At 60.8% G+C, this 23549-nt stretch overlaps 2 protein-coding genes across 2 annotated transcripts; both read right to left on the bottom strand.

The window, feature by feature from the left end:
* Positions 1-609: 609 nt before the first annotated feature.
* Positions 610-2673, bottom strand: CELA1 (chymotrypsin like elastase 1). The gene is made up of 8 exons (XM_065654492.1): positions 2634-2673; positions 2459-2541; positions 2262-2362; positions 1913-2038; positions 1693-1829; positions 928-1073; positions 704-853; positions 610-627 (listed from the first exon to the last, which is right to left on the bottom strand). Exons 1-8 carry the CDS (start codon positions 2671-2673, stop codon positions 610-612), a joined length of 801 nt encoding a protein of 266 aa, XP_065510564.1.
* A 1597-nt stretch (positions 2674-4270) lies between these two features.
* GALNT6 (polypeptide N-acetylgalactosaminyltransferase 6) lies at positions 4271-13286 on the bottom strand. Its single transcript, XM_065654449.1, has 10 exons — positions 12799-13286; positions 11769-11941; positions 9876-10025; positions 9560-9794; positions 7905-8022; positions 7614-7814; positions 6073-6204; positions 5222-5323; positions 4970-5122; positions 4271-4384 (listed from the first exon to the last, which is right to left on the bottom strand). The coding sequence occupies exons 1-10, from the start codon at positions 13284-13286 to the stop codon at positions 4271-4273; spliced, it is 1866 nt and encodes a 621-aa protein (XP_065510521.1).
* Positions 13287-23549: the final 10263 nt, after the last annotated feature.

The raw sequence follows: 23549 nt of genomic DNA, 5'->3' as shown, positions 1-23549 counted from the left end.
CCGGAAAGGCTCCCCCTGCACCCCGTGGCACGGGGGAACCCGCACCCGCCTCCTGCGCCGCCCGCCAGCCGCTGGGCTTGGGTTTAAAGTTGGGGTCTGGTGCGTTTTCGGTGCTGGTTTTTCACCCCTGCGTCAGGTGGGGCTGCTTCTCGGGGATGTCAATGGAGTGAGGTGGTACCAGCCACCGAACCCAACATCCCTCGTTGCAAAGAGGCCGGTTTTGGGAGAAAAACTGAGCGGGTGGTGTGGAAAAATCCCACCTGTGTCCCCCCACATCCCCGAGGAGCCCATGGAGGAGGATTTGCAGAATTTCCCCAGGTTTTCACCATCCCAAGGACTTTCCAGCTGCCCCGTGAGGCTGGTTGCTTTTTCCTTTTCCTAAGGAGCGAGGAAGAGGAGGAACACGGTCAAAGGGACGCTCTGGAAAACAGGAGGGGACAAGGACGCCGAGGGATGGAGGAGGGAGGACTGGGGGGCAAAGCATCCGCCACCGGAGAGAGGAACAGATTTTATTGACGCCGTCTGCAAGTTTTAAACCCAAAAACGAAACGCGGAGGAAGACGACGCCCCTCGCCCGGGCCGGGGACTGGGGTCTTCTCCTGCCAGCGCTCAGTTCTGGGCCAGCACCTGGAAGGAGAAGAAACGATGGAGCCGAGCGGGGCTGGAGCATCAGCGCAAGGAAAGCGCCGGGTCTCAGCCTTACGTTGTTGATCCAGGAGATGTAGGCGGAGACGCGGGTGAAGACGGTGGGTTTGTACTTGACGTTGCAGCCCAGCGAGGACACGAAGCTGGTGACGCCGTGGACCTGGTACTGCCCGCTCACCGCGCAGTTGAGGGGGCCGCCCGAGTCACCCTGCGCGACCGAGGGACCGCGTGAGACGGGAGGGAGCGGGGAGGGGGCACCGGGAGGGGACGGCGGGGCCGTACCTGGCAGCCGGAGTGGACGCCGTCGCCCCCGGCGCAAACCATGGTGGTCTTGACGGTGGAGCCCCAGTAGGAGGAGCTGGAGCAGATCTGCTGGCCCACCACGGGCAGGTAGGCCTGCAGCAGGACGCTGGAGATCTGCCCGTTGGCTGCGCGACACCAGGTGCCGGTTAACGCCGCGCTGGTGAAGACCTGACGGACCCACCCCTTGCCAAAGCGGAGCCCACCAAGGGTCCCCCAGCCCAGCCCAACCCAACCCAACCCAACCCAACCCAACCCAGCCCAGCCCAGCCCAGCCCAGCCCAGCCCAGCCCAGCCCAGCCCAGCCCAGCCCAGCCCAACCCAGCCCAGCCCAACCCAGCCCAACCCAGCCCAGCCCAACCCAGTTCAACCCAACCCAGCGCAGCCCAACCCAGCCCAGCCCAACCCAACCCAGCTCAACCCAACCCAGCCCAACGTTGGGCATCGCCATCCCCAGGGCAAAGCCCCAGGTGATGCCTCCTGGGGCATCGAAGGGCTTAAAAATATCATTCATTCCCCCTTTTTTCTCACATTTTTAGGGTGATTTAGGGCCAGGGTGACCTGCCAGGACTCACTGTGGGTGAGATCCTACCAAGGGTCCCCCAAGGCAACCCAACCCAACGTCGGGCATTGCCGTGCCCAGGGCAAAGCCCCAAGTGATGCCTCCTGAGGCATCAAAGGGCTTAAAAATATCACTCAGCCCTCCCCATTTCCCACTTTTTTGGGGTGGTTTGGGGCGGGACTCACTGCGGGTGAGCCCCCAGCCCGTGATGTAGCAGGTGTAGCCGTTGGACAGGACGGAGCCCGACTGGGGCAGCGCCGCCAGCTGCACGTAGCTGTTGAGCGTGGCGGAGCTGGCCAGGCGGATCAGGGCGATGTCGTAGCTGCCGACGGGAGGGAGAGGACGCCGTGAGGACCCCCCCGGCGCCACCGCCGTGCCCCCCGGCCCCCTCCCCGCGGGTCTCACCCCGCCGCCACGTTGTTGCTGTTCCAGTTGGGGTGGATGACGATCTTGCTCAAGCTGAAGGTCTGCTCGCTGCCCTCGCTCCTGTAGAGGTTGTGGTCACCGGCCACCACGCGGAACTGCAGGTTCCTGCCCGGGAAAGTGAAAAAACTCGGGATCAGGCCAGAAATTGTTATTATGTCGACGGTGAGCTGGTAGAGAAAGGATCGGTGCAAGCAGAGGATGCCCCCAGAGATGGTCCATGTAACCCCTTAGTGCGGGACCAGCAAAGACCTGTTGCTGTCGGGGTTGGGGCAGCCTGAATTTCACCGCGGGGAGGTTTTTTCGGTAGAAACCCAACGTTTCCACTCACCGATCCACGCAATGGGCCGCCGTCAGCACCCATCTTCTGTGGATGAGGGACCCGCCGCAGGTGTGATGCCACTCGCCGCCGGAGTAATACTGGAGGGAGATCTGGGCAGGGGGGACGGAGACATGGGGGGGGTCTCAGTGCACGGTCCAGGGGGGTGAGACCCCCGGGGAGCCACCGCTGAGCCGGGAAGGACCCACCTGGGACGGCCACGCGTGCGAGCTCGCCTCGGTGCCCCCGACCACGCGCTGCGTCCCGTGCAGGTCCGGCTCGGAGCAGCGCCCTGCGGGACACGGTGGGGAGGGGGCGTGAAGCGCAACCCGGGGGGGGGCGTCAGCCTTACCGGTTAACGAGGGCGACGGGTTCGGGACGCACCGCACAGGGCGAGGGTGGCGAGGAGCACGAGCTGCAGCATCGTCCCGGAGCGCGACGGTGTCACCCGCGGCGGTGGCCGCACCGACGGCGGCTTTATAGGGGATGGGGAAGGAGGGACGGGAAGAAAAGCAGGTGCCGCGGTGCTATCGGGCGGCCTTGGCCTCTTCCAGAACACACGCGGCCCCGGAGGTGGGGGCTGGAAAGCCCCAGGTGTCCCCGAGTCTCCCAAATCCCCGGGGCGATGCTGCTCAGCTCCTGCGTCTTCCTCTCCTGCGCACCCTAGGCACCCCTGTCACGAGTTTCTCTGGGTCTCGAGCCCCAGGGACCCCCCAGTTGCAGCTCATGTTCATCCCCGGGATGCTCCAAGAGTTTTATCCGACATGAACCGGTGGGGAAATCGAGGCGAACGCAGGACCCCCTCCAAAAAAACCCACCCAGGGCATGCAGCACCAGGGCTGGATGGGACCCACACAGGGCATTTTGACGTTAAATGGAACATCAGCATGGTTTGTATTAAAAACCTGATTTCTGGCCAAAAGAGTTTTGTTCCTCCCCCCCAGCCTTTAAAAAGAAATCGAAGGTGTTGGAGTTTTTGCTCCGCTCCTGGAACAGTCACTGGAAAACAGCGTTCGTGATAGCGGTGGTTATTGCTTCACCCAGCTAACCAAAGAAAATAAGGGAAGAAAAAACCCACCTGCTGCATTTCTGCTCTTATCTCTAAGGAAAACACAAGATTTCACGTGTAAAATGGTCTCCAAATAACCCCGGTTTTATCAGCGCAGAAGGGGACGCGGGGAGGGACAGCAGCAAAACCCCCGCCCTGGAACAGCGACGTCCCAACCCAAATTCAAACCACCTCAGATTCCACACCGTATTGCAAAAGTGGCTTTCAATCCACTTCGGGGCTGCCAAAGGGAGTTTCCAAGGCAAGGAGGAGGAGGGAAATTAAATTAGAAGAGGGGTGGGAGCCTGGAGGAAGCTGGAAACGGGATGTCCATAAAATAAATCATCTCTTTATTTGAGGTCGTGTGTCTAAAGACAGGCTGTCCCACCCCCACGCCGCTTCCGGGAGGGGTGTCACCCCCCACTGTATATAAAACAGCGAGGAAAGCGGCAGCTACAGCAGTCGGGCTCGAGGAAACCAGGGGAGGGAGGCGGCGGGCCGGGAAAACCTTCCTCCAGCCCCGCACGAGCGGAGCTGCCGAGAAAAATCAGCGTCATCATTAAAAGAAACAATTAAAAAAAAAAAAATCTAACTCCCCCTCCCGATACCCAAGGCAAACAGTCCAACTTCTCCATCCTGGCGGCACAGAACGTCCGACACGAGCTTTAGAGTCTGTGGCTGGGGCTGGGGGGATGGATGAGCAGCAGCGGGTGCCACGGAGCGGGTACCACGGAGCGGGTACCACGGAGCGGGTACCACGGAGCATCCTCGGGCATCTCCACCACATCCCGCGCTCTGGGGGGTCCCGCCGGCTCGGCTCGGCCCCCCCGGGCGTCCAAAGGCACGGGGCTGAGCTCAAGGCAACCACGAAATGCAGCATCTTTAAGGCTTTCGCTTCTTAAATTAAAAAGAAAAGAGCGAGTCTGTCCGGAGCGCGGGGGGACAGCCGGGGGCCCGGGCGGCTCTGCCCCCCTCAGGTGAAGGCCCAGAGCTGGTGGGGGTCGGTGGGGTCGCACGGAGCCAGCGCCGGGTGCTTCCCCCGCGCCGACAGGCACGTGCCGGACGCCGGGTTCTTGATCAGCCGGTCCTGCCGAAAACCAGAGACTGGAGCTGTTTAAAAGGCGTTTAGACGAGGTTCTTAGGGCCACGGGTTAGTGCTGGAGTTGGGCACTGGTTGGACTCGATGACCCCGAGGGGCTCTGCCAACCGAAATGAGCCTGTGATTCTATTCTAAGTTGCACCGGGGAGGCTGAGGGTGGAAATTTGGGGTGATTTCTTCCCCAAAGGGCATTGCCCAGGCTGCCCAGGGCGGTGCTGGAGTCGCCATCCCTGGGGGGGTTGAAAAAGTGTTTGGATGAGGTTCAGGGACACGGGTTAGTGCTGGAGTTGGGTTATGGTTGGACTCGATGACCCCGAGGGTCGCTGCCAACCAAAATTATTCTATTGATTCTATTCTAAGTTGCACCGGGGAGGCTGAGGGTGGAAATTTGGGGTGATTTCCTCCCCAAAGGGCATTGCCCAGGCTGCCCAGGGCGGTGCTGGAGTCGCCATCCCTGGGGGGGTTGGACAGACGAGGTTCTTGGGGACATTTTAGCACCAGCGTTGGGTGAACGCTTGGACTCGATGATCCTGAGGGGCTTTTCCACCCAAAATGGGGATCCCGTGGCCTCACCTGCGCCAGGTCCCACTCCTCGTTGCCCGGCACCTGCCCCGGCTTCCCCCGGTACCGACACTCGCCCAGCTCGGCCGCCCCCGCGCCCGCCCGCAGGCAAAGCTCCTTGCCGATGTTGTGCCGCAGCTCCCGCTGGCTCGTGTACTCGAAATACTGGGGGGGCGAGAGCGGAGAGGGGCCGTCAGGCCGCCGAGCCCCGAGAGTCGCCCCGGGGAGAAGCGGGGGGCTGCGGGGTGCTGGGCTGGTACCCACCTGGTTGCCCCCCATCCCGTGGCAGGGGTACATGATCAGCGGTTTCCCACCGTGGTTGTTCTCCCCGACGTCCAGGCAGCTCTTGGTGCCGTCGTTTTTTATCTGCAAAGCGGGGGAAAAAAAGACGGGCAGGGGCGTGAGGCGGGAGCCACCGCGGGTTCGGGCTTTGCAGGGCGCTTCATCGCGGCGATTATCGCTGTACAAACACGAGCGCGGTGCCAGGCGCGGCGTCCGGGACCCTCGTCCTTTCCCGGACGCGCGGAACGCCCGGCGCCAACGCCCCTGCCCACCGCGGCCAAGGTGGGAACCGCCCGCCACGGGGCTTTCAGGAAACAAAAGGCGAATTAAAGCCTGGATTAAAGCCGGAATTCAAGCCTGGCCGGCAGCCAGCACCCAGCCCTCGCCGCATCCAGCGGCCGCTTCCCCAGCGCTCCGGCCCAGAGGGGTCCGACTCCAACCCCAAAGCCCGGCTTGGAAAAGGAGGAGGTTTTTTTGGCAGCTCCATCTGTGGGGACGGAGCCGGTACTGAGCGTCCCGCCCGGGTTTTCCCAGCCCCTCCGTCCATCCCAGCGCCAACGCGGTACTCGAGGAAGTTTTTGGCTCTTTCACCCAATTTTACCCAATGCCACATCCCCGCGGGTCCCCCACCCCAAACCAGCTCTGCCGGATTCCAGCTCTTGCACCATCATCCAGAGCCCAAACCGGCCCCGGCAGCTGGCGACAGACACGGCTGCACCACAACCCTCCGGTTTGCGTGTTTAAACACAAAACGCCCAAACGCAGCGTTTCGGGGACTATTTCTCGCCCAAGGACCGAGCCCAGCGGGACGCTCCGGGCACCCCCGTGCTCACCGCTCCGTAAAAAGTGGGGGTGAGGTCGGGGACGAACATCTCGGGGTAGACGGTCTGGAGGTACCAGGTGAAGTTCTTGCAGCCGAGCTGCTCCCTCAGCCTGCGCCGCTCTGTAATGTCACCATACGTCTTCTATCGGCAAAGGCACGTGAGAAAGTTAAACTGACCTCTGAAGCCAGCAAGGGAAAAAACCCCACAGCAAGAAAACCCTCCCCACGTTGTCACCGGTGCTCACGGCGCGGCCAGAGGTGCGTGGGGGGGGGACTCGCGAGACACCCCCAGTCCTTGGTAGGGACCCGCAGGTTCTGGCTGCCCACCCAAAGGGGTGGGACGTTTTGGCATCACAGCACGAGGTTTTGGTGTTGTAAGTACAATTTAAGTATTAAGAATAAAAGGGGAAAAGCAAAAGGGAGAAGGGGGCGAAAAGCAAAAGGGAGAAGGGGGCGAAAAGCAAAAGGGAGAAGGGGGCAAAAAGCAAAAGGGAGAAGGGGGCAAAAAGCAAAAGGGAGAAGGGGGCAAAAAGCAAAAGGGAGAAGGGGGCAAAAAGCAAAAGGGAGAAGGGGGCAAAAAGCAAAAGGGAGAAGGGGGCAAAAAGCAAAAGGGAGAAGGGGGCAAAAAGCAAAAGGGAGAAGGGGGCAAAAAGCAAAAGGGAGAAGGGGGCAAAAAGCAAAAGGGAGAAGGGGGCAAAAAGCAAAAGGGAGAAGGGGGCAAAAAGCAAAAGGCAGAAGGGGGCAAAAAGCAAAAGGCAGAAGGGGGCAAAAAGCAAAAGGCAGAAGGGGGCAAAAAGCAAAAGGCAGAAGGGGGCAAAAAGCAAAAGGCAGAAGGGGGCAAAAAGCAAAAGGCAGAAGGGGGCAAAAAGCAAAAGGCAGAAGGGGGCAAAAAGCAAAAGGCAGAAGGGGGCAAAAAGCAAAAGGCAGAAGGGGGCAAAAAGCAAAAGGCAGAAGGGGGCAAAAAGCAAAAGGCAGAAGGGGGCAAAAAGCAAAAGGCAGAAGGGGGCAAAAAGCAAAAGGCAGAAGGGGGCAAAAAGCAAAAGGGAGAAGGGGGCAAAAAGCAAAAGGGAGAAGGGGGCAAAAAGCAAAAGGGAGAAGGGGGCAAAAAGCAAAAGGGAGAAGGGGGCAAAAAGCAAAAGGGAGCAGGGGGCAAAAAGCAAAAGGGAGCAGGGGGCAAAAAGCAAAAGGGAGAAGGGGGCAAAAAGCAAAAGGGAGAAGGGGGCAAAAAGCAAAAGGGAGCAGGGGGCAAAAAGCAAAAGGGAGCAGGGGGCAAAAAGCAAAAGGGAGAAGGGGGCAAAAAGCAAAAGGGAGAAGGGGGCAAAAAGCAAAAGGGAGAAGGGGGCAAAAAGCAAAAGGGAGAAGGGGGCAAAAAGCAAAAGAGAGATAAAGTAAAAACAAAGTACCTTTTTTTTTTTTTTTCACTAGAAAACATTATGGCCAAATAGAAAAAAAATTCGCTTTTTGGCTCCATGTTTCTACCCGCATTTGCCTGCGCAGCCCCAGGCTGAGCCCCCGCTCCCCGCGCCCCCCGGGACCCGGCGCGGCCGGTACCTCTCTGGCCATCTGGGCCGCCTGCTGGTTGCGCCGGTAGAAGATGTGCTTGTAGGCGTCCATCCAGACCTCGGCCAGGCGCACCAGGTTGCGCGAGATCACCTGCGTGCCCTTGGGGAAGCTGTGGGGGCTCTTGGAGCGGAACACGTGCCCCACCACGGAGCAGGGGACGATCTCCACCTGCCCCCCGCACTGCCACACCTGCGGGGACGCCGCGCGTGAGGCCGGGGGCTCCCGCCCCCCAGAATAAAGGAGCGTCCCCGAGGATGCTCTGGGAAGCGCCGTCCTCACCCTGAAGGACATTTCCACGTTCTCGCCCCCCCAGATCTCCATCTGGTCGTCGTAGGAGCCGATGTGCTGGAAGTAGGACCTGGAGATGGCGAAGAGGCCGCCGGCGAAGGTCGGGGACCTGCGGGGAGGGAGGGTTAAGGCCAAAATAGGGGCAAAAAAAGCGCAGAAATCCGAGTTTTGGGGACAGCGCGGTGGGTCTGCGTCCCCGTACCTCCCTGCCCCAGACGTGGTGGCTGCGGGGACAGGGACCGGCGGTGACACCGCGGGGCCTCGGCTCAAAGCCAAAAGGGGATTTTGTTACCGAAAACCTATCGCCGAAAAGAAGGGGGGAGATCAGAGCCCGGCGCCCCTCCCTCCAGCTCCTCTAATCTTTTCCATCCGAGCTTTGGAAGAGGCTGGAACAGAAACTCGCTTTTATTCAGAGAAAAAAAAAAAAAAAAAAAAAATTAAAAAAAAGAAAAAAGAAAGAAAAAAGGATTCACTGAGCTGCCGTGCTCCTGCCGAGAGGAGACGAGATGCTGCCGGGAGGCGAAGCGCCGGTCAAAGGGACCTTTATCGGGCCAGGGACGTCTCCCGGGTGACCCGTGCACAGCGGCAGCGCCGCGCCGGCCGGGGACGCGATGGGGACGGGGCCAGGGCCGGTGTCCGGTGTCCCCGGCGGGAGCACCCGGCTTATGGCAGGGCACGGACAGAGGACCGCGGCAAGAAAACCCGCGCGGGGTCCTCCGCGTGAAAACGAGGGGGTAAAAATAGGGGTTTTGGCGCAGTTTGATCCCAAGGTGACGCTCGTGTTGTGGGTATCCGAGAGCGGGAAGATACAAGACTGCAATTAAGGCCTTAACGAGGGCGCTTGCGGGAGCGCGGGGTGGCTGGAGGCAAATCCAGGGTGTTTTTGCACGAAGTCCCTTTTGAGTCCGCGTTCACCAAACCCCTGTGGTTTCTCCTCCCAGCTCTTTGCCACCCTGGCTGTGCCTCCCTGAGCGCACTCGGTGGATTTTCATCGAATCACAGAATCCTTTTGGGTGGAAAAGCCCCTCAGGATCATCGAGTCCAACCGTTCACCCAACGCTGGCGCTAAAATGTCCCCAAGAACCTCGTCTGTCCAACCCCCCCAGGGATGGCGACTCCAGCACCGCCCTGGGCAGCCTGGGCAATGCCCCACAGCCCTTTGGGGAGGAAATCACCCCAAATTTCCACCCTCAGCCTCCCCTGGCACAACTCGAGGCCGCTTCCTCTTCTACACCAGCATCACCCCAGTTTCCCCAGCATCACAGAATCGTTTCGGTTGGCAGAGACCCTCAGGATCATCGAGTCCAACCATAACCCAACTCCAGCACTAACCCGTGGCCCTGAACCTCATCCAAACACTTTTTCAACCCCCCCAGGATGGCGACTCCAGCACCGCCCTGGGCAGCCTGTTCAATGCCCTTTGGGGAAGGAATCACCCCAAATTTTCAGCCCCCCCTGGTGCAACTCGAGGCTGTTTCCTCTCGTCCCGGCGCTTGGGAGCAAAGTCCAACCCGTCTTGCCCCGTCCTCCTGCCGGGCAGCTGCAGAGCGCGAGAAGCTCCGAACTCGGCATTCGCAGAGCTCCTCCAACCTTTGGGCCACCCCACCAGCTCCAAGTGGCAAAACGTCCCCCCCAGGACGACTCACTTGATGGGGAAGGTCTCGTCCTTCCTCCGCTGCCTCTCCCGGAGCGGGACGAGCTCCCAGCCGAAGGTCAGGCTCCAGTCGAAGTTGCCCCGGCTGTGCTGCTTCCCGTTCTGGACGGGCCTGGAGAACTCGAAGGTGTTGAGGTCGATGGTGGCGATGTCGGGGCTGACGACGGCCGTGGGCTCCTCGGCGATGCGGGACAGCAGCGGCTCCAGCCAGCCGTGGAAACACTCGCCTGCGCCGCGGGGAAGGGTTGGCCGCGGGCCGGGGGCCGTGTCGCCCCTCCGGGGACGCCCGGCGGGCGGGGGGGACTCACAGTGCGCGTCCAGGAAGGTGAGGACGTCCCCGGTGGCCACGCTGGCCCCCAGCAGCCGCGCCGTGATCAGCCCCTTGCGCTCCCGCTGCCGCACCACGCGCACGACCTGCAGCTGCTCCACGTAGCGGTCCAGCTCCTCCTTCAGGTACTCTGCGGGGGGACGGCAAACGGCTCTGTCGGGCGCCCCCGCGCCCCCCAGCCCACCCAGCCCCTCAGACCCGGCACCCGGGGGCGGATCTGGGCACACGCGGAGCCGCCTGTCCCCAAAATCCGAGTGTTCTGCGCCAAAGAAAGCAGGCTTGGCATAGGAGCCGGTCGCCCAGCCCGGCTCATCCCGCGCCAACGAGGGATTAGAGGGACGACGGGGTGAGAAGGTCTCGCGCCCTGCGGCTGAAGTGTCACCGGGACCGAGCGGATGAGCTGTCACCAAGGGGAGGGACAGGGGACAAGCCGGCAGCCTGCGAAATCGGGATTTCTCTCCTGCCTTGGCAGATGCGGCCAAGCAAAAGCTGGGAATGGCCAAGCAGGAGTCGGAACATCTGGAGTCCCATCCTGGGGAGGGACCTCAGGGCTCAGGAGCGTCCGCGTCCCCACCCCTGTGGGTGGGCGACACGTCCCTGCGCCGTCCCAGGTTTCTGCTCCTCGGATGCCATGGGTGGAAAGGGAGCGTTTATCTCCACGGCGAGGGCAAAGTCCGCTCCGCCCCAGCGCCCCGACGCTGAACCACCTCATTAATTTGCTCTGGGTGTAGCTAACGAGGACGGCAGCCCGGCGGGCGGGCCGGCCAGCAGATGAGGTGTCTGCGGGATGCGGGAGGAGCACCTGGTTTTTCTCCAGGGCTGAGTTAACAGCGGCGCCGGGGAAGAGAAAATCCCCGCGGGCACTCCTGGGTGGATGGGAACAGCGGGGAAGGGATGTCGGATGCATCCCGGGCTGCTCAGGGCCTCAGCACAAGCTGCTTCCCCTGCGAGTGCTCAGAATTGCTGCTCCCAGGGGTGGAAAGATGCTCTGCATCCCTCTGCGTCCCTCCAGCTCCTGAATCTCTCTGCCTCCTGCATCCCTCCAGCTCCCGCATCCTGCCATGGATCCCTCTGGGTCCTGCATCCCGCCACGGGTCCTGCATCCCGCCACGGGTCCCTCTGGTTCCTGCATCCCGCCACGGGTCCTGCATCCCGCCACGGGTCCCTCCAGCTCCTGCATCCCGCCACGGGTCCTGCATCCCGCCACGGGTCCTGCATCCCGCCACAGATCCCTCTGGTCCTGCATCCCGCCACGGGTCCTGCATCCCGCCACGGGTCCCTCCAGCTCCTGCATCCCGCCACGGGTCCCTCCGGGTCCTGCATCCTGCCACGGGTCCTGCATCCCACTACAGCTCCCGCATCCTGCCACGGATCCCTCTGGTTCCTGCATCCTGCCACGGGTCCTGCATCCCGCCACAGGTCCCTCCAGCTCCTGCATCCCGCCACAGGTCCTGCATCCACTACAGCTCCCGCATCCTGCCACGGATCCCTCCAGCTCCTGCATCCCGCCACAGGTCCTGCATCCCGCCACAGGTCCCTCCAGCTCCTGCATCCCGCCACAGGTCCTGCATCCCGCCACAGGTCCCTCCAGCTCCTGCATCCCGCCACAGGTCCTGCATCCCGCCACAGGTCCCTCCAGCTCCTGCATCCCGCCACAGGTCCTGCATCCCACTACAGCTCCCGCATCCTGCCACGGATCCCTCCAGCTCCTGCATCCCGCCATGGGTCCTGCATCCCATTACAGCTCTTGCATCCCTCCAGCTCCCGCATCCCGCCACGGGTCCCACACCCCGCCAGCATCCCTCCATGGATCCTGCATCCCTCCCGCATCCCGCGCCCCTCCACGGGTCCCGCATCCCCCCCGGCTCCCCACCGTCGGTGCTGGCGTCGTCGACCAGGATGACCTCGTGGAGCAGGAGCGCCGGGGAGGAGTGCAGGACGCTGTACACCGTGCGCAGCAGCGTGGACCACGCTTCGTTGTGGAAGACGATGACGACGCTGGTGGTGGGCAGGGGGGGGCAGCGCTTGAACTTCTGGTCGATGCACCTGCAGGAGCGAACGGCAGCGGGTTAAGCTGAGGGGGGCACAGCAGAGACAAAACATCCCCCTGAACCCCGCGGCAGGAGAGCGGCTCCCGGCTCGTCACCGCTTTGATTTAATTGATTTCTCCCCCTCACTGGCCAAGTGAATCACATTCCCGGCCTCGGCCCCAGTGTCCCCCCATTGTCACCGCTACACCTGCTAGGCACAGATAATCGCCTGGGGGCACAGGGGGGCCGGTTTCCACCCCACGGCTGGGTTTCTACCCCCTGTTTAAGCCTTTTTTCCACCCAAAATCCTCCCCCAAGCAGGCAGGGGCTGGGAGGGACGTGCTTTAATCTGGCCGCCCGTGGCCGGCAGGGAAGCGAGGAAAAATCTCCAGTTTATGCTTCTGCCTTCGCCCCCCAGCCCAGCGGGGTCTGAGGCTGTTCCACTTGGCTAAGAAAAGAAAAAGTCCCATTACTGGAGCCAGCTGAAATAAAAGAGGGCAGGGAAAAGGGGGGGAGATGCCGGAGCCACCCAGCCGAGAGCAGGTACGTGGGGACACGAAGAGCCACCGGCGGCTTTTACCCAGCGCCACGGAAAACCAACCCCGGGGGAGAAAGGTTAGGGGAAAAATCACGATGTATGCAAAAAATCGTTTAAAAAAATGAAAAAGAGTATAGGGGCAAAAGGGAGCGAGGGGGCAAAAGAACAGATACATGTAAAAATAAATAGATATATATAATAAATAAATGTGGGTTTTGAGCTCTCCCTCCGTTCGATCCCCTGCCAACCCTCGGCGACATCCCGCTCCCAAGCCTCTTTTATTTCCCTCGAACCCCCAAGCCACCCCAGAGGAAGCCCTGGGGGGCGGCCCTCACTCGGGGGGGCGGCTGTCGGGCCCCAGCGCGCGCTGCAGCGAGATGCGGTCGCTGGCGAAGGCGTTGAAGCAATGCTTCTCGTAGCCCCGCTCCTTCTCCCGCGTCTCCTCCGCCGTCCAGCGCTCCTTCCTGAAGGCTTTGCCGTCGGCGCCGGGGCCGCCGGGGTCCTGGGGGGGTCTCTCCAGCAGCGGCCGCAGCTCGGCCGCCGTGTAGACGCCGGGGAGGCAGGAGCGGGTGCCGGGGGGGGGATCGTCCTGCGGGGCCGGCGCTCGGATCTGCAGCTTGGGCATGGAGTCGCGCAGGTTGTTGACGGCGCCCAGCATCATGTCCAGCACTTGGTCCTTCCCCTGCACGATGTTCTTCAGCCACGGCTCCTCGCCCGGGTCCTTGCTCCCCGCGTCCTTCTGCAGGATGAAGAGGAAGATGACGAAGACGGCGCCCGCCAACGCCACCTTCAAGGGGCTGGAGCGTCTCCGGAAAAGCCTCATTTTCTGTGGTTTTTTCCGAGCTTTTTTTGGTTTTTTCCCCCGATAGGTGTTTCAGTGCCGTGGGGCCTCGGGGTGTTTCATGATGATCCGCTCTGCTGCGTTAACCTGGGCAAAAGGAGAAACACCCGCAGGTTAATTACAGACTGGACGCACTTCGGGTGCATCCCCTGGATATTAAGATAATATTAATTATACAGTCATATAATATTAATTACACAGGGTGTTGCAAAAAGATGGACCCAATTTGAAATCGCAAAAGATATAATGATATAGATAAAGATACAGCGACTTTGAATGGGGTCCATCTCTTTGAAACAGCCCGTACATTAACACGAAGCTCCTTCTCTGCTACGGAACAAGCGCGACGCCTGCGACCCCTCCCGCCAGCCCAAAAATCCGCACCGAAAAATACAAAAACCAGGAAAAAGCGAGGTTTGAAAAACGCTGCGAGATGTGCCGGATCTGGTCACCGTGACCAGGGGACATCCCCAGCGACCCAGGTGTCCCCCCCTGCAACCTCCCCGGAACGAAGCTACAAATAAAGCCGCACGAATTTGCTGAAATATTTTTGGCTGCACAGAAAAAAAGGCTTTTCCCCGGGCGTCCGTCCCGCCCGCGGCGTCACCAGGAAGGAACACACACGCGAGACCCCACGGCGCTTCACTTCGGCCTGAACCGGAGCAGCGGATCCGGCGCCGGGGCCCGTCCCGGAGCTCAGCACCGGCTGCAAACCCAGCGCCGAACCTCCCGCGGCCGCTCTTTGTGAGCCGACAAGCTCCACGGGAGCCATTCACCGGCATCTCCTCCTCCTCCTTTATTTCTTTTATTTCTTTTTTTTTTTTTTTTTTTCTTCCTTTTCTTTCTATTGCCTTGGCAATGGGCACCTGCCAGCAACTTCAAGGGCGAGGAAGCTCCGGGCTGGGAAGGAGGAGGGACGAGGCGAACCCGGGGTCAGCGCTTCCAGCGCCGGGGGGATCAAAGCCGGACCACTCTCCACTGCCAAGGGCACCCGAGCTGTGGCGGGATGGGGTGGGAAAAAAGCAGAATTAAGGGGGAAAATTAAATAAATCCACCTCAGTTCCTGCTCGTATCCGAGCAAAGATGCTCCCACCCCACTTGTGGAGCTGAGACCTGAGGGATTCGTCGCACAGCACAAGCTGTGCAAGGAGTGAAGAGTGACCTGTTTTGGGGAGGAAAAGCCCATTTCCAGTGTTGCTGCGTCTCTTTCTTGCCGCATTGTGGTGACCACACTAATGAAGCGCGCTCGTTAGCCATGTGATGCTAACGAACCCCAGAGCGGCACCCGTGTGTTCAGACAGAACATGGGGCTTGTGCACAACAGCGGAGCTGCAGCTCCCGGGGGGGGCTCCCACCCTGAACCCCCCTCCCAAAAAAACCCGAAAAGCAAAAGAAACCTTCCCAAAACCCCCCCAAAAAGTGCCAGGGTGGATTCTGCAGCGTGAGGTCCCAACGCGTTTGTGCTCTCAACCGCCAGGACTGCAACGCGCAGGGTCATCCCACTAAAACCGGCCCTCAAATCCCACCTTGGGATGGGGATCCCGGGAAAACCGACACCAAAATCAGCCAGTGGAGCCCGTTGGGGTTAGAAGAGGGAAAAAAGGGGTTTTTGGTGGGAATTTGGTGGCAGCCGGAGCTTTCTCCGTGGCATGGGAGGGAGGAATCGCGGGGAGAGGTGGCAATTGAGAGGCGCTCCCTTGGCGCGGGGGGAAAAGGGGGAAAGGAAATAAAATAAAAGCAAATCAACACCCCCAGGTGATGCCGCGAGCAGACGGGGCGGCCGACGTGGCCGCGCGCTCCACGTGGCAACGAGTCGGTGGCCACGACCGCGACGTTGGAGGCGTCCGGGATTGCAAAAAGCCAACGAGAGCGGGAAAGGGGGTGCAGCCCCGCACCCCCCGGGATGAGAAAACGCCGTGTTCGGTACCGGTGCTGCCGAGAAACAGTCGGCACAGCACCGGAGCGCCTTGCAGAGCCCCGCGTTTGGGCCGCGGCGATGCCGGGGGCTGTGAAGGGGAGGTGGGTGCTGCCCGGCGCAAAGCGGGGGTCCCACGGGGCTCCCGCCACCGAGTCCCCCCCGTCCCTCTTTGCCCCGGGTGATTCTGTCCCGGGACCCCCGGTCACTTCCCTAGGGGGGAGCTCCGCACCGGGACCCCCCGCAGCCCGTTCCCCCGGGGGAGCTCCGCACCGGGACCCCCCGCAGCCCGTTCCCCCGGGGGAGCTCCGCACCGGGACCTCCCGCAGCCCGTTCCCCCGGGGGAGCTCCGCACCGGGACCCCCCGCAGCCCGGGGGAGCTCCGCACCGGGCCCCCCCGCAGCCCGTTCCCCCGGGGGAGCTCCGCACCGGGCCCCCCCGCAGCCCGTTCCCCCAGGGGAGCTCCGCACCGGGACCCCCCGCAGCCCGGGGGAGCTCCGCACCGGGACCCCCCGCCCCTCCCTCTCCCCAGGAACCCCGTTCCCTGGGGGGGGCTGTTCCGCACCGCAACCCCGGCAGCTGTTCCTCCGCACCGGGACCCCCCGAATCCCCTTTGCGCTGGGCGGGGGGTCCACACCGGGACCCCCCCGACTCACCTCTCCACCGGTGCAGCGGAGGCTCCGCACCGAGACCGCCTAAACCGCGTTCCCCGGAGGACGGCTCCGCACCGGGACCTCTCGGACGCTCCTTCCCGGCGGCGGGAGCTCCGGAACGGCCCGTTTCCCGGCACGCACGGGCTCTGCAGCAGGACGGAGCCCCGGCCCCCCCGCACCGCGCCCGCCCGTCCCGTCCCGTCCGCTGGGGCGGGGCCGCCGCCACCTGCCGCCGCCCCGGGGTACAGGTGCACACGGGGCGGCGCCGCGGTCCTAGCGCCGCCCGCGGGGGCGGAGAGACGCAGAGCGAGCCCGGCGCCGCGGTCCTAGCGCCGCCCGCGGGGGCGGAGAGACGCAGAGCGAGCCCGGCGCCGCGGTCCTAGCGCCGCCCGCCGGACACGCCGCGGATTCCCGGGGGTAACGGCGGCCCGGCACCGGGGTACCGGTGGGGAGGGGGGGTACATAGGGGCCTCATGGGCTGAGCACGGGGGGTGCCGTGAGTGGCGGGCCCTGTGGGGGGTATAGGGACCTGATAGCGAGGGCACAAGGGGTGACGGGGCTTACAGTGGCCACGAGGGCCTGGCGCTGGGGTTGCTGGGACGCACAGGAACCTATAGATGCTGTAAGGGCCGCTGGCACTGGGGGTGCCGGGAGCCACAGGGGCCTATAGAGGCCACAGGGGCATGACCCCTGGTGTGCTGGGACCAGTGAAGGCCTGGCACGGGGGTGCTGCCAGGAGCTATAGGTCCTATACTGCCCACCCGCGCGATGCAAACGCCTTTTCTGCCCGCGCTCCCTCTGCAGTTCGTGCCACTTCTGTTGTTATCATTCTTATTTATCATTTACTCCGCGGGCACTCTGGAACCTCCTGAGCTTCCCAGCGGTTCGCCACGGCCGGGAGTTTATTTACCGTGTTTTTTACCAAGATGCAATACTCACTAGTAATATATTTTTTGTGCCGAGACAGGAACTTGCTAATTTTTCCCATCCCTCTGTGTCATCCCTCATCAGCCTGGATCTTCCCGTCAACCTGCAGATCGCGCCGCGACGCCCCGGTGTGCAGCCCTGACCGGCGAGCACCCCGATTCCCACCTCCTCCGGACCCGCGACTGACACTAGATGGTGGTATCTCCATGAAGCTTCGTGCTGAGGATCGGCGGCCGCTCCACGCAGCGCTAAAAACCCCCTGGAAAAGCCGGGTGATGCGAAAGAGCCGCTCGAAGCTGCTTCAGGGACGGTGTGACAGGTCCGAGCCCTTCGGCGGAGGATTCCTGCCGCCCCCAAAGCCCCCGTGCACCCCAGGAGACGCTGCGGTCGGGACGATGGGGAAAACCCCAGAATCCCGGGGGGACGAGCCCTGGGAGGGTTTTAATCCCCCAGCTGAGGATTTTGCCTCGGCTCCTGCGCTGCACGGAGGATTCGGGGGATTTGACCCGAGGCAGAGCGAGTATTAATTTGGATTATTGGGATATTAGCTTGGCCATTAGCTGCCTTACAGGGGAGAAGTCGGGCAGGGCTCTGCGGCACCGCGGACACATAAATACCCGGCGGCCTCCGCATCAAAGCACTGAAGGAAGGTGGGGGGAAACTGAGGCACAGCAAAGGCACCTGCCTCCCGCAGCGCGGCGCAGAGAGCAGCCGACACTCACCCGCCGTGAGGCCGCCCGGGGCCCTTCAGAATCGCCTCCCGTGCTTTTCAGAGCTAAATTTAACCGCCGGCTTTGCGCAGCCTGGGATTCACCGCCGCTCTGTTTCCTGCCTGCAGAGGTTTCGCTCTTAGCACAGAAACCGTCGGGGAAATTCCCTGCCCCGGAGTTTGCTGCCGCTGAACGTTTTTTTGGCCGCGACTTGCCGAGCCCCATGTCACAGTGCGGCCGCCCGGCCGAGGGAGCGAGGGTGCCCCGCCAGAGTAAGTGGAAAATGGAGCTTTTTGAGCTTCACGAGGCTCACGCTGGGCCGTGTCGCGGGGAGCAGGGTGGGGATGAGCTGCTGAGCGCGTTAAGCCAGCCCCGTTCCCCGCCGCGAAGGCAGGTCCTGCCCCTCCAAGCCGCCCGGCGAACCCCCGGCATCCCTTTCCCTCCGTTCTTTTGCATGCTCAGATCGCTTCTTTTAATTGCAATTTGCGAAATACTTTTCGGGTTACGCAGGAGATTAAAAAACTTCTCCCGGCGCACCGTCCTCCTGGTGTCACAGAAGTGATTCGGGGGAAATGAAGAAGTGGTGAATGACTGAAAAAACCAGCAGGGATTGTACAAAATCAATACGGGCTTGCTTGGGAGCGACAGCTCCAAATCACACGCTTCTAAATAATTAATTGGCATAGTTATATATATCCCTCAGACAAAATATATCCTCTTAATCTTTAATTTGATATATTAGCTGCTTTGGAGGGTGCAAAATGTTTAGCCTTGTTTTTTTAGGAACCAGTGGGACCCAAACAGCTGAAAATAAGATGTTGTTACCACCACGGCGTGTTTGTGGTGTGAGAAGCGCAGAAATACCTGCCCTCAGAGCGAACCTTACCATTTTTCTGCGGTTTTCCCTGCTCCGGGTGCGTTTCCTTCGGGCCGGTTGGGATTTCTGCCCTTCACATCGCCCCGAGCGCCCGTGGAGGTTCCATCAAACCCATCAGCCGAGCCACTAATTACAGAGCCCGGAGCTTAAATTTGCGGCGCTGAGCGGCAGCGAACCTGGAAAATATGACAGGAAGCAAAGCCGATTTGCATATTTATGCTAATTGAGGTTGCACGAATCTTTGAAATTAGAACGTTCTTTGCAGATGGCTTGCAGATTTGTGCCAAGCTTTGGTTTTATTTATTATCTTTCAGACTGGTAGTAATTGGTGCAATATGGTAAAACTGGGAAGTCTAATCCACAATACAGCTGTAAAAGCAAGGAGAAATGTGTTGAACACAATGCGGAGAGGTTTTTCTTCGTAGTAACAATATTTGGCTAATGCATACCACGTGGGCAGGAGCTGGATTTCCGTTTTTGGGGTGGTTTTGCGAGCAGAGGGGGCAGGGAATTGTGCCCCTGCCCTGGGATATCGTTGCCCGTTTGGGTTTGTTGCTGGGGGTCCGTTTGCTCTCACACCGCCGCACGAAGAAATTGCATCCCTTGGTACTAGGTGAATGAGAAATGCGGCTTTTTCCAGGTAGATCTTTCAATAAATGGGACTTTTTTGGCCGTTTGGAGCTGAGCTCGCGGCAGCCACGGGCCGGGGGTGGAAAAGCCCGACTTGGCTGTTTGGTTCTCCCCCGGCTTGGACAGAATCACTTCCCTTTTCAGTTTCTTTTCTGTGTAAACTGCAGGATAACTGGGAGCTCTTCTTTCTTGGCCGTGGGATCTCCCGGGATCCCGCAGCACCGATCCTGCCCACCCCACCGGCTCGGGGCCGCCTCGCCGGCTCCTTTGCAGGTTGCACAGCCCGTGCTTTCCTCTTGCTCTTCTCCCGCTCTAGGCACGACGGCGATGGAGGAAACCTTCCTGCGGCTGCGCGAGGAGGTGGCCCGGCTGCGGGACCTGTGCGCCCGGCAGAGCAAACTCCTGCAGGAGCTGCTGGCCGGACGGGGACCCGTCCTGGGTGAGCGGCGGCGCCGGGAGCGCGGCTCCGGGCTGGCCAGCGCGGCGCGAGCCCTTGTCCTGCTGCTGGCGAGAAGTTTGCTGCGGGGAGCTGGGGGGGACGTGGCGCGGGTTTGAGGCAGAGGCTCTGCAGCCTGCGCCGGCTCCGCGTGGGTTTTTGGCTTCGCCTTCCCCGTCAAACGCCGAGTAACGTGCGCGCGCGTGTCCGCCGAGAGCCGTGGTACAGCCGCCACAAGCTTCACGCTGCTTATTCCCCCATCTTGCCCTTGCAGAGGGGGTGAGGCAGCGTAGGGCGGGTGGTACCCGTTGTCTGGAAGCGGTTCTGGGAAGCGGTTTTGGTGCTGGCGCCTCCACGGGCTGGAGAACACCCAGAGAAATGTTCTCTCCCTGCCTGGATCTCCAAGAAATCTCCCTCCCGCGCCCCCGGCCGTGGTCTGTGCGCTCGCCTGTGTGTCCCCCCCCGCAGTCACAGCGCTCCCGCAGGGTTTTGCACGTTCTTGCGCACTTTGCTGTGGTCAGGCTCGGGAAAGCGGCTGCCGCGTGCCGGGAAACCAGCTCCTGTGCTCCGCGTCCCTCGCCGCCTTTCCCTGCGGCCCCGCCGTCTGTCTGTCCTTCCCGAGGCTGGCGCGGGTCAATGTCTGCAAAGAGGACCCAAAGCAAAGCCGTGAGTGGGACCAGCCCAGCTTTTGGGGACGCGGCGATGTCTCAGCATCCTCTGAGGCAGCTGGACCTCCTCCAGCCCATCCTCGGATGCCCTTCCTTTGCTGCTCCGTCCTCGTATTGATATTTAATCGAGCGGCGTGGACGGGCGAGCTTTGCGCGCGTGGTAGTGCCTGCTTGTTTAGCGAGCGCAAGAGGGGGACGAGGCGACGGGAAGGGACAACACAAACGCCGTTAAACTCCCGAAATGACTTGCTCTGGTTTGCTTTCTTCCCAAGACATCCCCGTGTCGCTGCCGATCCAGTGCACGGAGGGGACGGAGCCGGAGGAAGGCGAAAGGGCCCCGGAAAACCTCCGGAGAGAAGATGCTCCCAGGGAAAACGCTCTGCCCGCGGAGCCTCGGGGCCCGGTGGAGATCCGAGGGCCCGTGAAGGTAAATCCTGAGGCTCGTGGGGGTTTTTGTCTGCGGTTGCGTGCACTCTCCCCAGCGTAGCGGCACCTGCCGGCCCGCAGCATCCTCTCCATCAGCCGGGGAGCTGCGGCGGCGCAAAGGTTCGGGGTCAGGACCTGAAAAAGTCTCCAGGCACCCAGTTCAACGCTTCCCAAGGGATTTAGGCCCAGAAAAGCCCCTGGGATCTGGCTGCCCGGCAGCACCTGATGTATTTTGGGAGGAGTCCCTCCCGGGATCCTTTCCGAGGCCCCGAGGAACCCTTGAAGCGGTCGATAAGGGGGAAAAAAACGCATCGATCTCCTTCGGATCTGCAGATTAAACGAGCTCTTAAATATTTCCTTTGTTCTCTCTGATTCATCCGCCCCTAAAGGGATGGTTTCTAAGGACATCCCAACCTCCGGCCTCTCCATCGTCCTGCGCAACGCGTGTCGCGGCCGGGACGCCAGCCCTGCGCACCGCGCGGTCCCCGCAGCGCCAAACCCATTTCCTCTCCTTCCTTCTTCCAAATGAGGCCCTTAAAAATTATTTCACCGCTGCCGTGGCTCCGCATTCATGGGGAGAGCTATTGATTTTCAGCCCGGGGTGTATTTAGGAGCTGGTTTCTTTTGCAGAAGAAGGAGGAGAAAGGAAGAAGTGGAAGCGGTGCCTGTCTGGTAAAGCCTTAATGCGCCTTATCAGCACTTAAATGATAACGGCACAGAGAGGAAATTACAGAAGCGCTCCGGTTGGCGTCTTGCTAAAGCGCTTTTCTGGTGCTCGGGTGGCTGTAGCGGCGGAGGGACGAGCGGTGGGTGCCGGGGGGTGCTCGGGGGGCTCCCGTGGTCGGTCCCCGCTGACGCTGTCCCCTCGGCCCCGCGCAGCCGTCCTGGACGCCGGGCTGGGTGCTGGAGGACGGGCTGCTCAGCCCAAGCGCCGCCCTGGACCCCGGGGACGCTCCGACCTGTGACATTCGCCAGGAGGTTTTCCCCTCGGACCGCGCCGGCTATTTGAAGCACGTCTTGGGCCACACGAAGTAAGGGTTTGTCTTCACGGTGGGGAAATTCGCGTATTTGCACCTTGACCGGCGCGACGGGCTCTGGACCGGGTGACGTCCTCCTCCGTGTCACCCAAACTCAGTCCCTGGTGGACTCGGGGGTGTTTTTTGGCTCGTTTGGCTTCATGGATGTCAAAACTTCTTCCATCCTGGGGTCCGTGTGGGGCTGAGCGGGGGAGCTGTAACCCAACGGCAAATGGAAATTCTTCAAAATTCACCTTTTAAACTGGGTGGAAATGAATTTTTCATCAATAGGTAGAGATGTCCGGAAAGTCACATTGCTTTTTTCCAAGAACGTGGACGTTTGGGTGGGAGAATCGCAAGATTTTCACAGACACTAAACCTGAACTGGCCTTTGAGAGACACAGACCGAGCACCTTCCAATAATAATAATAACAGGAGCAGCAATTGCGTGTGAGGGTGCGTCTATGCGAGCAGAATTCAGATTATATTAGTTCAGGAGCAGCACCTGCAGTTTGTGTCCTGTAGCACTCTCCATCAGTGGCTGTCCACATGTTTTGCAAAGAAATTCACCTGCAGAAGTGGGGAAACAGGCGCATCGCGATGCAGCTTTCCCATCAGCATCTCCAGCTCCCAAGTTTTCTCCTGTGGCTCCTCAAATTAATTAGGCATCTGGATTATTTTTATGGTGTTTTGTGCTCTTCTATAGGGCCTGAAAGAAAACACAATTTCCCAGCGTTACTGGAAGCGCCAGATCAAATCGCGAGCCGGAGCAAGAAGAGCCATAAATTTATTTGGCATAAAACTGTAACAGCCATCCAGAATTCGCCGGGAGGAAGAAAACCGGCCCTGTTCTTCTTGCTTTGAGAGCACGTCCGGTAAATTTAATTTAAAAATCGCCAGCACGGATGGCTTTTCTCAGGAGCCCGAGCAGCCGGGGCGCAGCGTGGGGTTCCCCAAAACCACGTGAAAAATCACACCGGGTGCGTTTGGGGGCCACCCGGACCAACATTTTGCCCTGATGCTCCATCCCCGGGGCCTCGGGCTGGTCGAGCAGTTGAAGTTTAACAAACTTCCCTTCCCTGCTTGGCCTCTTTTGTTGTATTTTTAGCCGTGGCGTTGCGCGGTGCAATTAGTCGCCCCCTTTCCCAGCCAGACGGGCCACAATGACACAGGAGCTGCTTTTTTTAATCCGGCGCTTTCCACGGGCATAAAATGAGTCTCTGCTCCCTAAATAACCTTAAATGCAGGGTGCCGGGCTCTCCGGCGGCGTGTTGGCGGTTTTGCCCGGGTTCGGCTCATTTCGGGGAAAAAACAGGAGCTGGGCGAGGGCGGTTTCCCGTCAGGAGAAATCGGAAAATCGATCAAAACACACGTGCGAACGCACCAAACCGTGTGTGAACACCCCAAAATTCCAATATCCAGCTCTTTTGGGGCCACATTTTCAGAGGAGCCGAAAGAAACGGGGATCCCACGGGGCAGGAGGGGGAAATTTAAGCTCCCCGAGGGGAGAGTGATGAAATATTGATGTTTTCTGCGGCGAGGACAATATTTCTCGAAGGAAAAACTCTGACTCTTGTGCTTGTCCCAAACCTCTTGATTGTTCTGGGAATCCTTGCTGGAAATCAGGAAAAGGGGGATCGTCCCCCACCCCCAGCAGGGAGATCGCTAATGGCTTCGTTAATTAATCACTGAGCCTCTATTCTCATCTCCCATTAACGGAGGAGCAATGGGTGGTGTTCCCGTTGTGTTGGGCCAGGGGCTCGAGGAGGCTGCAGCGGGAAGGTGGAGCCGGGGATGAGCGTTTTCAGGCAATTCCAGGGGTTTTCGGTGTCGTTAGAGGAGGTTCAGCTCCCGGCCATGGCTTGGGACGCTGCTTTTGGGAGATCTGGTGGTTCGTTTAAGAAGGTGGGTGAGGATTTGGGGGGGCACTAAGGCGCTGGAGGGAGGGGATGATTCTGGGGGGGCACAAAGAGGCTGGAGGCTGGGC

Source organism: Caloenas nicobarica, chromosome 33 (genome assembly GCF_036013445.1).
Source record: "Caloenas nicobarica isolate bCalNic1 chromosome 33, bCalNic1.hap1, whole genome shotgun sequence".
Lineage (NCBI taxonomy): Eukaryota > Metazoa > Chordata > Aves > Columbiformes > Columbidae > Caloenas > Caloenas nicobarica.
The sequence above is the reverse complement of the archived record's forward strand: the minus strand, read 5'-3'. Positions and strand labels throughout refer to the sequence as shown.

Bases quoted from the DNA above. Each gene is read 5' to 3' on its own strand.
- CELA1 (XM_065654492.1), bottom strand. From the start codon at position 2,673: ATGCTGCAGCTCGTGCTCCTCGCCACCCTCGCCCTGTGCG. The intron at 2,363-2,458 runs GTGGGTCCTTCC...CCCCCTGCCCAG, and splicing joins CGCACGCGTGGCCGTCCCAG to ATCTCCCTCCAGTATTACTC. The intron at 854-927 runs GTACGGCCCCGC...TCGGTCGCGCAG, and splicing joins GCGTCCACTCCGGCTGCCAG to GGTGACTCGGGCGGCCCCCT.
- GALNT6 (XM_065654449.1), bottom strand. From the start codon at position 13,286: ATGAGGCTTTTCCGGAGACGCTCCAGCCCCTTGAAGGTGGCGTTGGCG. The intron at 11,942-12,798 runs GTGAGGGCCGCC...TCGCTCCTGCAG, and splicing joins CCCGACAGCCGCCCCCCCGA to GTGCATCGACCAGAAGTTCA. The intron at 10,026-11,768 runs GTGGGGAGCCGG...GTCCCCCCGCAG, and splicing joins CGACGACGCCAGCACCGACG to AGTACCTGAAGGAGGAGCTG.